The 13,777-nt window shown below is 41.0% G+C and overlaps 1 protein-coding gene across 4 annotated transcripts in view; it reads left to right on the top strand.

Moving 5' to 3' along the window:
• The window catches only part of LOC144479169 (homeodomain-interacting protein kinase 1-like), a 110,195-nt gene that overhangs the window by 77,548 nt on the left and 18,870 nt on the right, over window positions 1-13,777 (top strand). For all 4 annotated transcript variants that reach the window (XM_078197769.1, XM_078197770.1, XM_078197771.1 and 1 more), the window contains 4 exons: window positions 1,003-1,177; window positions 4,960-5,179; window positions 6,340-6,458; window positions 10,855-10,989. In XM_078197769.1, the coding sequence (XP_078053895.1) occupies window positions 1,003-1,177; window positions 4,960-5,179; window positions 6,340-6,458; window positions 10,855-10,989 (649 nt within the window). The remainder of the gene's footprint in view (window positions 1-1,002; window positions 1,178-4,959; window positions 5,180-6,339; window positions 6,459-10,854; window positions 10,990-13,777) is intronic.

Genomic DNA, 13,777 nt, shown 5'->3' with positions numbered 1-13,777 from the left:
AAACAAAGCACTTTGGAACTAGATTTGGGAATTGTACTATTAGAATTTAAAGTTTCCATCTCCAGAACATTACCTGACTTCAATCAACCCTGTCTTAGTTCATCCGCTGCTGAAACCCTCATCCTTGAAAGTTCTGATCCTCCATTGCCTCCTTCCTCTTTATCTCTGTAACCTTCAACAGTCCTCTGTGACCCCTGTGTTTCCCCCTTATTCTAGCAACTCATCTCTGATTTTAAGTGGAACCCTGACTTTGTCTGCCTCAGGCCAGGAACAATGAAATCCACTCTACCCCACTGCCCTCCCGCGAACCTCTGCCATAAAGTTTTCCTTCCTTACTTCTTCAGACATACCTTTTTGATCAAGCTCTGCCGTAATACCACCTTATGTAGCTCGCTGTCGAAATTTTGTTTGATAAAGCACCTGCGAAATGCCGTGAGATGTTTTACTGTGTTAAAGGTGCTACATAAATGCAACTTGTTGGTTCCCAGTTAGGGCATTACAGTGAGCTTCTTTAATGCCATGTAAGAGCTGTACTAGCACCTCTGGTTCCCAACACAATCCAACAATTTGAAATACTTCCATAAATCAGGCATGCAATAGTGTTCCAGTGGTAGCCTTTCTCAAAATTTGAGCAGAACTCAGACGTGAGAAGCTAAGAAAAGAAACCAAATAGGGATACTTAAGATCGAATGGGAGAGCACATGCAGTACTTATCTGTAATATTATTTCGATTTCATGTGTCCAACACTTCCTCAGAACCTGTACAGCCAGGCTATACTCTTCTAGGGTGAAGGAACATATATGAGATGTAATTGTATGGAAACCTACATTTTAATGCTGGGTTATGCACAGATTTGTGCTTCCTTTTGTTTCCACCTTGGAAAAAGAATGTAGCAGATGCGTGGCTGCGGGCAGCAGTAAATGGAAATAAGTGCAATGCTGCTTATGTTTTTAAGTCTGCTTATTCCATTCATTAGATAAACATATTTACATTTCTTGCAGTGTGAAATCATGCTTTCAGAATATGGAGATCTGCAAACGCCGAGCCAATAACTATGAAACAATAAACCAGAATAAAAGCCCATTTATTGCACATGTTGCGCCGAGCACAAGCACAAACTTGACAATGGCCTTCAATAACCAACTCAATACCATGCACAATACCATGCACAATCAGGTATGAGATAGATGAAGTTTGTTGTACTTAATGATGTTTGTTTAAACCCTGTTTAAACTGATAAGGTGCACGTTTCCTTCATCAGCTAGCTCTAGGAACCCCACGTGAAATAAATTTGGGCAGCGTTAATGCAGTTTCTGTTGTCCATGGGATCCATATCACACTCGCCTTTTAGAATCATAGAATCCCTCCAGTACAGAAGTACTCGGCCCATTGAGCCTGTACCGACCAGAATCCCACCCAGGCCCTATTCTCATAACCCCACATATTTGCCCTGCTAATCCCCCTGACACTAGGGTCAATTTAGCATGGCCAATCCACCCAACCCGCACATCTTTGGACTGTGGGAGGAAACCGGAGCACCCGGAGGAAACCCATTCAGACACAGGGAGAACGTGCAGACTCCACACAGATGGTGCCCAAGGCTGGAATCGAACCTGGGACCCTGGCACTGTGAGGCAGCAGTGCTAACCAGTGCCGGTTTAATTTGGCTTGGAATTGGAAATCTCAAAGTCAAAGGTGGTTGGTGTGGAAAATAGCCAGAAGTTGCACATTGGTGCAATAAGGGACTGCTTTATAGAAATTAGAAACAGGACTAGGCCATTCGGCCCGTCGAGCCTGCTGCACCATTCATTTTAATCTTGGCTGATCGTCGAATTCAATATTCTGATTCCACCCTCCCCCTTCCCCGATATCCCATAGAAACAAAGCAACACAGCTCTACTGACTAAGCTGTGAAGCAATGTTTGTAAAAAAGTAGAGTGCCTGCATCTCGAATGGCGAATATTCCAAATGAAATTATCCACAATATTCACAAACTATTGACCCAAGTTGTAAATTGATGCTTGCTGTGCATTTGCACTTATTTCAGTCATATTCACTTTCCCCTATTTAGTTGTTTGGGTGCTGAAGTGGGGGTTCGACATTAACTGATACAGTTCTTTGATCCTTTTCTATAGAAAATAAATTTATCAGTGCTTGAGTTTTGCTGGTAATCTAACACCATTTGCTGTGTGAGCTGAATCTGATCAGCCCAAAGTGTGTAATTGTGAGATTACGTTTTCAGATCATCTTAGTGTGATCTCTAGAGTTCCATTATAGATGGAGTGAAAGAGAGTTCTAACATTGTAACCTGTTTATTTGGGGATGGCGCTTGTGCTTTGTCCTGGAACTCTTTTCGGCCATCATACATTCTCAAAATTATTTTAAAATATACAATCTGCAGTATCTTTTTAATTTCAGCATATCAACTCTTCTGCAAGAATTAATGCAGATAAATACTTGGACTTCCCTTGGAAACCTAGTAATGCCTTAATGTACTAATGGATAGCAAGAGATACAAAATTTAAAATTGAAGTAGAGAAGAATTTGAAGAAAGAGAAGGAAAATGATCAAGGGAATAAGGACCACTAAGGGGTTGGAAATATTGTATTGGTGTAATGGATAAGTTATAGACCAGAAGGGATTGTGACTCATCTAGCTATATGTGCTGCATTCAAAATATATGTAGGCGAGTAATCCTCGGTCTGTTTATTTAATAAAAACCTTGCAGGTGAAACTGTAGGTTTAACTGAGGTTGATATAAGGTAGGAAATTATAATCAATTCCGTTATGACTAAGGTGTAGCAGTATAAAGGTTGTATGTGGAACAGAGCTGACTATGGAACCTTTTAATTAGTGTGATTTCCTTTCCAGATTAGAAACTTACATTCTTATTCTACAGCCCACAAAGCAAGGTGGATCCCCTTTTTAAAAACCTGAGAGAGAAATAAGGTCAGGCAGCATCTATGGAGAGAGGAACAGAGTTACGTTTGGGTTGATGACCTTTCATAACTAGCGAAAAATAGGTGCAGCAGGTTTAAGCAAGTACGGAGACAGGAAGAGGGTGGAGAACAAAAAGGAATGTCTTTGATAGGGTGGAGACATGAGAGACCAGATCATATGGGGCGATGATGCAAAACAAAAGGATATGCCAATGAGACAGGAAAAAAACAAGAGATGGGTCTAGAGATGTTGTGCGTTCAACAGATCATCCTCTGCCATTTCCGCCACCTCTATATTGATGCCATCAGCAAACACATCTTCTCCCCTTTCAGAACTATGAAGAGACTCTTCCCTCTGCAGCAAACTAGTCCACTCTTCTATCATGCTGGTCAGCTCTTCCCCTTTCGAAGCAAGTGCAGGAGATTCTACATCTGTTCTTTTGCCACTACATTTCTCTCTGCCCAGGGCCCCAAACTGTCCTTCCATGTGAAACAATGATTTACTTGCATTTCTTTCAATTTAGTATACTGTATATGCTGTTCACAAAGTTATCTGTTCTACCCTGGGAAGACCATGCACAGATACGGAACAGCTTTTCAGTCTGCTGGTTTGGTCACCAACTTCCAGTTGTCCCATTCCCATGCTGTCTTCTCTTGTCCTCAGCCTCTTACATTGTTGAGCTGCATTGGAACAGCACCTAGTCTTTAGGCACTTTACCACTCTCTAGACTCGACATCAGCTGAGTTCAGCATTTACAGATTTTAGCCCCACCTTTTTTTAAGATGGCAGCTGTTGATGATCTTTGTCCCATTTATGCCTCCTCTCAATCCATCTTTCGTTTCTTTTACTCATCTCCTTTTGCCAGGCATCACCATTGTCACTTTTGTTGTTTAATGTCTCCTTCCTTCCAATCTTAACACTGACCTCTTTATTTCTTTTCCCCTCCCCAACATACTTTGCCTCTGTTTGGTTTTTCAAATGAAAGTTCATCAACCTTTGCATTAAGTATTTGATAATGGTTGCTGCTTGCCTTACTGAATATCACCAGCATTTTCAAGGATTATTTCATATTTCCAACATCCGCTAGATTTTACTACTTATATGCATAAACTAATGGGCCATAATTTCCTGGCTCCCCAGTGTGTCAGATTTGGGGAGTACCCAGAAGATCCGTTGAGAAATCCTTCTGAGAAGTTCCCACATAAGAGTTGTCCCAGCAGTTGTCCAGAAGGGCCAACTTCCTCTGAACAATTACGCTACGCAGGGAACCATCTGACAGGGATTTAAATCGCTAACTTCTATCAGTTTAATACTTGTAGATATGCTGAACACTTTAACTTCAGAGCAAATATTTTAAAGACCCAGCTCCAGCCCCACATGGGACACCCTCAACTAAAAGCACCTACACACCCCCCACCCCAAATTTCCTGATCTTCAGTGACATTGGCTCATAAATTCCTCGGAGTGGCAATGCGGTTTTCAGTTCTATCAGATTATTTGATATTCCTTTTGTGCCTGACTATTTCTGAAATTCTTTAGCTTTGACAACTTCTGTTTCTGATAGGTTTTAAAATTGAATATGGTGATTTTGTGTTCAAAAGTAAATGTAAAAAAGCATTAGAGAATAGAATCTTAGACAGTAAAACTGGGGAAAGATGTACTATTTTTGCTTTACTCTTGCTGCTTGAAAATATTGAATTTGTAAAACCTTGTGAAAAGAATACTGAAAACCATGTGAATGTTTCTCTTCACTTTTCAAGGTCTTGTGTGTCCTAAAGACATCAGGGAGAAATTGGACGTATATCTAGCTTTATTCTGAATTACTCACACCAACTAGTAGTAGCGAAAAGATGAAGTCTTACAAGCTGTAGTGGGTGATTTATTTGTAGAATGTTACATGAATCTTTGAAGAGGAAATTATGAGGCTTATGTGCTCTATAATTAATGGTATTTTATTCTTAGCCTCCCACTTTATTGCTGCACATATAATCAATGATTGAATTCTATACTTTCTTTAGGCCAACACCCTGGCTCCTACCTCCACAGCTGCAACTCTTTCACTGTCCAGTGCCGATGTATCTCTGCTTAATTATCAACCTGCACTCTACCAGCCTACAGCAGCACCTGTGGCGGGTGTTGCACAAGCAAGCATGCCTCTGCAGGCTGGAACAACACAGCTGTGTGCACAGGCTGATCCCTTCCAACAAGCCCTCATTGTGTGTCCACCAGCATTTCAAGGTAAGTGACTTCTCTGCCCCTCATAACTGTCCTGTAGAAATGACGTAAGCCTTGTGCAAATTTAATGCCCCTGTTGAAATCTGCTTTCCAAAACACCATGTATGCTCAGAATACCAAACCCAGAGTAGTGTCAGCGTAATGATTTGTATGTGTATATAGACTGTTCTGTGCTTAGATTCACATTTCCTTTTGTTGGTCCAGCTTTATAGGAAGCCTTATATTTAGCCTGGTTTGGGAATTGGTCAGCCATGTGATCAGGAGTTTAATGGTATCTGTTGTGCTTGTTGGCTGCTTTTCAAATTGGGTTCCATGATGTAATATAGCAAAAATTTAGGGTTTTCTAATTTGACTGGAAAATATTTTATTCTAGTAATGACTATAGTTAGCAAATTTTGCTCATTAATGGCACCCCACTGCTTGAATTTGTTTTGACTGACTCAGCAAGATGCCTAATCTTTTGAATGGCATTCATGGAAGTAAAGTTTTATGAGCCTCTAGGGGAGTGCAAAACTTGAGGAATGTTGTAGTGTAGAAAGGCGTTGAAGTGGTGAATGAAAGAATTGATATAAGATGCTGAGAGCTGCAAAGGAATACCAATTACAGTTTAGGAGTATTTAAGGTAGGGAAAAACCTAGTAACTGCAGAATAAATTGATTCTGTATCTATGGGTCGAAATAACTTATTGAGTTAGAAGCATACCATATGGATGAGGTTTGGTTTCATGTGGCAGCACCGGAACCCCTATATTTAAATTCACATGTTCTGTTATTGCTTGGGTAGCTCAAGTAGAGAATCAAGAAATATGGTAATTTTTTGCCCCTTTCTCCCCCATCCAAACAAAAAAAAATCTCTCTGGTCAGGAGAATTGGCACTAAACTATTCCCGAGCTTCAGTACTGACATTTTGACTGGTCATTTAATAGTGTGCAATAATTGTCCATGCGTACTGAACTTGCACCTTTCATTTAGCTGAGGCCAGTGCAATGGAAAATCAGTGTCACTCCACCACGTGAGGCTGAGCTGCTTGCAACCTTTTATGAAATATTTCTGCTTACCCTTGTAAAATAAAAATGTAGAAGCTTTAAACTTTTTTGTTTCATTTTGCATATACTAACTTTTGAAATACCCAGAAATACATGTTGTTGTTTTTTTTATTGACAGGGCTGCAAGCATCTGCAAAACATTCTGGCTTTTCTGTTAGAGTGGAGAATGCAGTGCCTGTTGTACCACAAGCACCAGCTGCGCAGTCAATTCAGATTCAGCCTGGTGTTCTCGCTCAGGTAAGTCTCTGACCAGTCTGTTTTAAGTCGAGTTTGGTTTCCTATATTTTCCTGTGCTTCCACTCCTGAAATGCAGTAACTCTTGCTGGCCTCCAGCAAATGCTGGTGTCTTCCAAGTACCTTGCTTCAGACATTGTCAGGACTGAGTGTCAGAAGTAGTCATGAACAGTAAGCAGGAGTAATTTTTCACCCTTGTGCATCATTCCTTCATTGTTCACCAATTAAAGGACATGGAAACCAATAACGGAAGATTGAACCCTTTGAAAGCTGAAATGGTCCTTGTAAAAATTACCTTTTGTGATAGCTGCATTAATGGAGATTAGGGCTGCTTAAAGCTTTGGTTTATATTTTCAGCAAGCTGCCTTTTATCCAAATGTAGTTTGAGATTGCTAAGTATAATTAGCAGTCTTAAATGATTATAGCAATCTTGATTTTTTTTTTCTTGTTGACTACTCATCCCGAAACATTGGCTTCCCCAACACACAGGACTATTTCCCCTATGCAGTAATTCGTCCAGATAGTTCAGCAACTAGGGCTGCCATAGTCAGCCCGAATTCTGTTTGGCTGGAGAACAGTGAGCCATGGTATGTTTCTGATAGCCACAGCGGTCTATAGTGGCACCCTACCACTGCCCTTCTGAAATCATCTAACCCGGCCCTTAACAGATTGATTCTGGGACCATATGGTTTGCATCATGCCACTCCCTGGTTAAATTTGCTGAACAACACCAGGTTAAAGTCCAACAGGTCTATTTGGTAGCAAAAGCCACACAAGCTTTCAAAGCTCTAAGCCCCTTCTTCAGGTGAGTGGGAATTCTGTTCACAAACAGAGCTTATAAAGACACAGACTCAATTTACATGAATAATGGTTGGAATGCGACTAATCCAGTCTTTAAGAAACAAAACAATGGGAGTGGAGAGAGCATCAAGACAGGCTAAAAAGATGTGTATTGTCTCCAGACAAGACAGCCAGTGAAACTCTGCAGGTCCACGCAACTGTGGGAGTTACAAATAGTGTGACATGAACCCACAGTTGCGTGGACCTGCAGAGTTTCACTGGCTGTCTTGTCTGGAGACAATACACATCTTTTTAGCCTGTCTTGATGCTCTCTCCACTCCCATTGTTTTGTTTCTTAAAGACTGGATTAGTTGTAAGTATTCGCATTCCAACCATTATTCATGTAAATTGAGTCTGTGTCTTTATAAGCTCTGTTTGTGAACAGAATTCCCACTCACCTGAAGAAGGGGCTTAGAGCTTCGAAAGCTTGTGTGGCTTTTGCTACCAAATAAACCTGTTGGACTTTAACCTGGTGTTGTTAAACTTCTTACAGTGTTTACCCCAGTCCAACGCCGGCATCTCCACATCATAAATTTGCTGAGCCATCGAGGGAATGCAAATGTCAAATGCACTTCTCATATTATTATAGTGTTCACATTTGCGCAAGTTCATTTTATTTTGTTAAAAAGGGAGTGCTTAGATAATCCTTAAACCAAACGCATTGAACAACTAATTTGATTGAAATAAAGATTGTGGCAGCTACATAAACCTTTCCAGCAATTTTTTTAAAAACCTGGTGATTTGACTGAAAACAAATCGGATCAGTGCAAGGCCAGCTGCAACCTTTGATTTTATATTTTTGGGTATTTTCACCAAAAAGTGAAACGCAAGTTCAAATTGCTCCAAAACTTTAAAACTAAATGACTCCTATCAAATGTGAGCTCATGAGTTAAGTGAAAAACTATGGATGCAAAGCCAAGGAGAAAGCAGTAACATTAATTGAAACACCGGTAAAGTTAAACTTTGAGGATTATTTAGATGTGAATAACTGTTTTGTAAGTAAAATGTAAAAAAGATTAACTTTGGAAAAGTAGTTTTGAAATTTTAAAAAATATATTATGGTGCGTCTCATCATGTTCAAACATTTCAGAGCACTTCATACAATGAAAAGGACACTCGAGTGCATACCTCCACGCCATGTTAACTCAACGTTATTACAATTGCCTAACTCTTCTTTGAGGCTTTTCCCTTCTTGGTTAATGCTCTGTAACTAAAACAAAACTGATAAGTGCTTCCATTTCACAGAGGAGGCTTCAGGCCAGCCCACATTCAACAACTTGTTCTGAAAACTCTGCTCGCATTTTGACTACCTCTGACAAATTGTGCCACAGCAGCTGCGACAATCCACACCATTATCAAACAATCAAAAATGTCCTAACTCAAAGAACCCACAACATTTTAAAAGGAAATCATAGAAACCCTACAGTACAGAAAGAGGCCATTCGGCCCATCGAGTCTGCACCGACCACAATCCCACCCAGGCCCTACACCCATATCCCTACATATTTTGCCCACTAATCCCTCTAACCTATGCATTTCAAAACACTAAGGGGCAATTTTAGCACGGTCAACCAACCTAACCCGCACATCTTTGGACTGTGGGAGGAAACCGGAGCACCTGGAGGAAACCCACGCAGACACGAGGAGAATGTGCAAACTCCACACAGACACTGACCCAAGCCGGGAATCGAACCCAGGTCCCTGGAGCTGTGAAGCAGCAGTGCTGACCACTGTGCTACCGTGCCGCCCCAAGATATGTAAGATCCTGCCCAAGGTCAATGGACCTTTCCACGGCCTGCCCCTCGCCTGTTCAAATGCCTGTGGCGGGCGGGACAGTAAGATTCCGGCCATATTGTTTACAGACTGCCCGGGGGGGGGGGGGGGGGGGCGGTAAAAGGTTACCTGTCCACACCTTCAGTGGCTGAGGTAATTACAATAGAGTGCAATACCTGCTGTTTTTATGTCCATAATTTTAATGCACTGACTAGTATAAAAACATTTTGTTTTTATGTCCTTGATTTTAATGCACATACTGGTGTAAAAGCATTTTGCTAAATATTTTCCCTAGGGCCTGATCTCTAACTATTCCCATGTGACTTGAAGGCAGTTTTAAATCAGTAGATTTAGGTGAATCAAACAATCAGTTGGTAGCACGGTTTTATTAAACTTGCCCACATTAAAAGCCAACAATGAACAATTTTGCATTGTGTAGCTTTGTGAAAGCAACCCAAAACCAGCTTTACTTGAATCACTATAAGCAGCTAGTTGTCTAAGCCTTAACCTGTATCTATAATTATCAAAGCATATTAGCTACACTATTGATGTTGTATTCTGGTTTAGGGTCAGGATGCTCAAGTTGTTCTGTTGATTCTGGCTTTTTTGTATAATATGGAGATATTGTTTCAGTGAAAACATGCTGTGGAAATTCTGCAAAAATAAATCATCCATTTTTGAATCCATATGATGTCTCTATTTAAACAGTAATGCAATCTTCTTTGATTCCATGTGTACACAATTCTTCAAATTTGAGCTTGATTAGTGCAGTGATTCAGTGTCATCCAGAACAGGGACTTATATACTGAAAACTGATAACGACTGTTTTGCCACACATGATTGCAATATATCAGGGCACGTCTTGCTAGCTACTTATTTTCTTTCTTTTCCCTCTAGGGATGTGGCAATGTGGAATAAATAACAATTTTTTTTTTACAGTTGGAAAATGTGATTTTGTAAACAATAGTGAACTCCTCATAGCTTTAAAAGCCTTATTGTCAAAAGATAAACATTTGAGCTCAAAATCTGAGATGCCTCATAACAATGCTGTCGTGGTTTCAAAATTTTGATTGGTTGGGGGGGATACAAAACTTAACAAAAAAGGCAAAAAAAGCATGTTTTTGTTTGTAGTAATGTAGATACAACTTTAGCTGTTGCTTTTTAAAGCTATGAATGTAATCATTTTTTCTCTTATTTGAAGTTGGCAGTGTCTCTTTTTGTATGCCTGAGTAGAATGTGCATCAACCCCACTTTAAAATTGAATCTAATATTGATACTAGTTGCTGTTATTTACATTTGTTTCTAAAATGAATGGAGGGTTGGTTTGCATTTCGATGCATTTTATTACATGTGGCAGGCTAGGTGGTTGTGCTTTTCTCCTAGCCTAAAGCCACCATTTTGGGGCCCAAACTTAAATCTGACCCAACAATAGGTTTTTTCACCAGTCCTAAGTAAAGCAAATCTGAGTAATCTGAACTTAATTCCTGGTTCTCTTTACATGGTAAGAAGTTTAACAACACCAGGTTAAAACCACCTGAAGAAGGGGCTCAGAGCCTCGAAAGCTTGTGTGGCTTTTGCTACCAAATAAACCTGTTGGACTTTAACCTGGTGTTGTTAAACTTCTTACTGTGTTTACCCCAGTCCAACGCCGGCATCTTCTCTTTACATGCACAGTATTGCCTTGCCAAAGATCATGATTTTCATACTATTCTGAGCATCAAAAAGCGACACTGCAGATTTAAGAACTAATGTACCATATAACTGACTCCCAACCCCCCCATTACAGGGCAGCTGCACACCGCTGATGGTGGCCACTCTACATCCTCACGTTGCCACTGTTGCTCCGCAGTATGCGGTCCCTTTTACCCTGAACTGCGCAGCCGGCCGGCCTGCGCTGGTCGATCAGACGACCACAGTACTGGTAAATGCTCCCACTTGGTGTGATTCTATGCACTAACAGATGCTCCTCTGAGGCTGCTGCAGAGGAACGGAAGCATGTATCATTGTCTGCCTTCTTATATATTTTCCACGTCATTGGACGTCTCCTCTTTCTTACTCTTTTGAACAATGTGGATGGTAAAACAAGTTCTACTTGAGACCAAAATACTCAGCGTTTCTAAAAGACTCGAATTCTAGTGACATAGTTGGGAACAAAGAGAGTGGAAATTAATTTTCACCACCATTATATTTCATTCATGGTTCATTAACCGCATAAATGTAAAACAGTTTTAAGGACTGATCTGGAGGAAGACAAATACAGTTGTGCCTAACTGTATCTAAATTCCCTAAGGAAATCATATAAAAATATAAGTGCCATATCTTTCCACCTACTTCAAATCAGACTGAGTTAATCTCTGTTCACGCAAGAGGTGGCAGAGAGAGAGGGAGTGATTCCGTCTACAGAATGGTATTGTAGATCTTCTTGGTGATATATTCTGCTTTATGCAAATAATTTCAAGAGAAATTAGTGCCATTCAATGGATTCTGCCAGATGGAGCTAAGCAATTTTAGCAGCGGATCAGGAGTTGTTGATATTTTTTGTTTTCTCCTCCATCTTCAAAACACCAGGGGAACTTCGGTAAGCACATGAGAGAGAAACAAATAGAGGGGCAGCACGGTGGCACAGTGGTTAGCACTGCTGCCTCACAGTGCCAGGGACATGGGTTCAATTCCAGCCTTGGGTGACTAGAGTCATAGAGGTTTATAGCATGGAAACAGGCCCTTTGGCCCAACTTGTCCATGCTGCCCCCTTTTTGTTTTAAACCCCTAAGCTAGTCCCAGTTGCCTGCGTTTGGCCCATATCCCTCTATTCGCCCTGCATCTGCATGGATTTCCTCTGGGTGCTCCAGTTTTCTCCCACAGTCTAAAGATGTGCAGGTTAGGTGGATTAGCCATGGTGAATGTGTGGGGTTATGGGAATGGAGCAGGAGAGGACCAGGGTAGCATACTCTGTCAGAGAATCGGTGCAGGCTTGATGAGCCAAATGGCCTTCTGCACTGTCGGGATTCTATGTTTCTATGATATGTTGATGGTTTTAGATGAAGAGGGGTGGAAGGAGCCAAACGTGGAACAGAACTGCTGTTACAGACCAGTTGGGTCAAACGCCCTATCTCTTTGCTGTAAATTGTGTGATTAAATCACCACCATCCCCCGCCCACCCTGTTTTGAGTTTTTCTATTCCATATAGTTATTGTTACCATACATTATTTTATGAGCAGATTCACAGCATGCTCGAAGCCTTTGCTGGTTCTACCCTGACCAGCTACTGGAATAGTTGAAAGAGATTTGAGTGTGCCAGTAGACCTATCATTTCCATTTGTATATACTTTCAAAATTGAATGTTAGGATGAATAGCTGAAACAATAGAGTACAAGTCTTTAGAGGTTCAGTTTTACAATGCATTGGTCAGGATTTTTTGGGTATAGTTTTGTTACCCTATTTTGAGTGCTGTGTGCATTCAAGAGCATGAAGAAATTTGTGAAGAGGATGAGTTATGAATCTACTAGATAAGGTGGCAATCAAAATGTAGTAGGATGTGAAGCTGGATCATAAGATATAGGAGCAGAATTAGGCCATTCGGTCCATCGAGTCTGCTCTGCCATTCAATCATGGCTGGTACGTTCCTCGAGTCCATTCTCCCTGCAACCTTTGATTCCCTTACCAATCAAGAACCTGTCTATCTCTGCCTTAAATACACTCAATGACCCGGCCTCCACAGCCTTCTGTGGCAATGAATTCCATAGATTTAGCACACTCTAGCTGTTGAAATTCCTCCTCATCTCGGTTATAAAGGATTATCCCTTTAATTCTGAGGCTGTGCCCTCAGATCTTAGTCTCTCCTACTAGTGGAAACATCTTCCCCATGTCCACTCTATCTAGGCCTTTCAATATTCTGTAAGTTTCAATCAGATACACCTCATCCTTCTCAACTCCTATCGAGTACAGACCCAGAATCCTCAAACACTCCTCATATATTATGCTTTTTATTCCTGGGATCATTCTTCTGAACTTCCTCTGGATCCTCTCCAAGGCCAGCACGTCCTTCCTTAGATACAGGGCCCAAAATTGCTCACAGTGCTACAAATGTGGTCTGACTAGAGCCTTATAAATCCTCAACAGTATATATCCCTGCTTTTGTATTCTAATCCCCTCGAAATGAATGTTAACATTGCATTTGCCTTCCTAACTGCTGACTGAACCTGCATGTTAACCTTAAAAGAACCCTGAACTAGGATTCTCAGGTCCCTTTGTGCTTCTAACTCCTGAATTCTCTCCACATTTAGTAAATAGTCTACGTCTCTGTTCTTCCGACCAAAGTGCATAACCGCACACTTCTCCACGTTGTATTCCATCTGCCACTTCTTTGCCCACTCGCCTAACCTGTCCAAGTCCTTCTGCAGCCTCTCCGCCTCCTTAATACTACCTATCCCTCCACCTATCTTTGAATCACCTGTAAAACTTAGGCACAATGTCCTCGGTTCCTTCATCTAGATTATTGATAATAAAGTGAAAAGTTGCGGTCCCAACACTGACTCCTGCAGAATTTCACTAGCCATTGGCTGCCATTCTGCAAAGGACCCCTTTATCCCCACTCTCTGCTTTCTCCCAGTCAGCCAATCTTCTTTCCATGCTAGTATGAATGCACTACTTGAATTTATGTAGCAGTAATAAAATGACTTGCAGCAGTGAAAATTCAAGGGATGACATTT

The sequence above is a fragment of the Mustelus asterias genome, chromosome 25 (assembly GCF_964213995.1).
Source record: "Mustelus asterias chromosome 25, sMusAst1.hap1.1, whole genome shotgun sequence".
NCBI classification, from domain to species: Eukaryota; Metazoa; Chordata; class Chondrichthyes; order Carcharhiniformes; family Triakidae; genus Mustelus; species Mustelus asterias.
The sequence above is the reverse complement of the archived record's forward strand: the minus strand, read 5'-3'. Positions and strand labels throughout refer to the sequence as shown.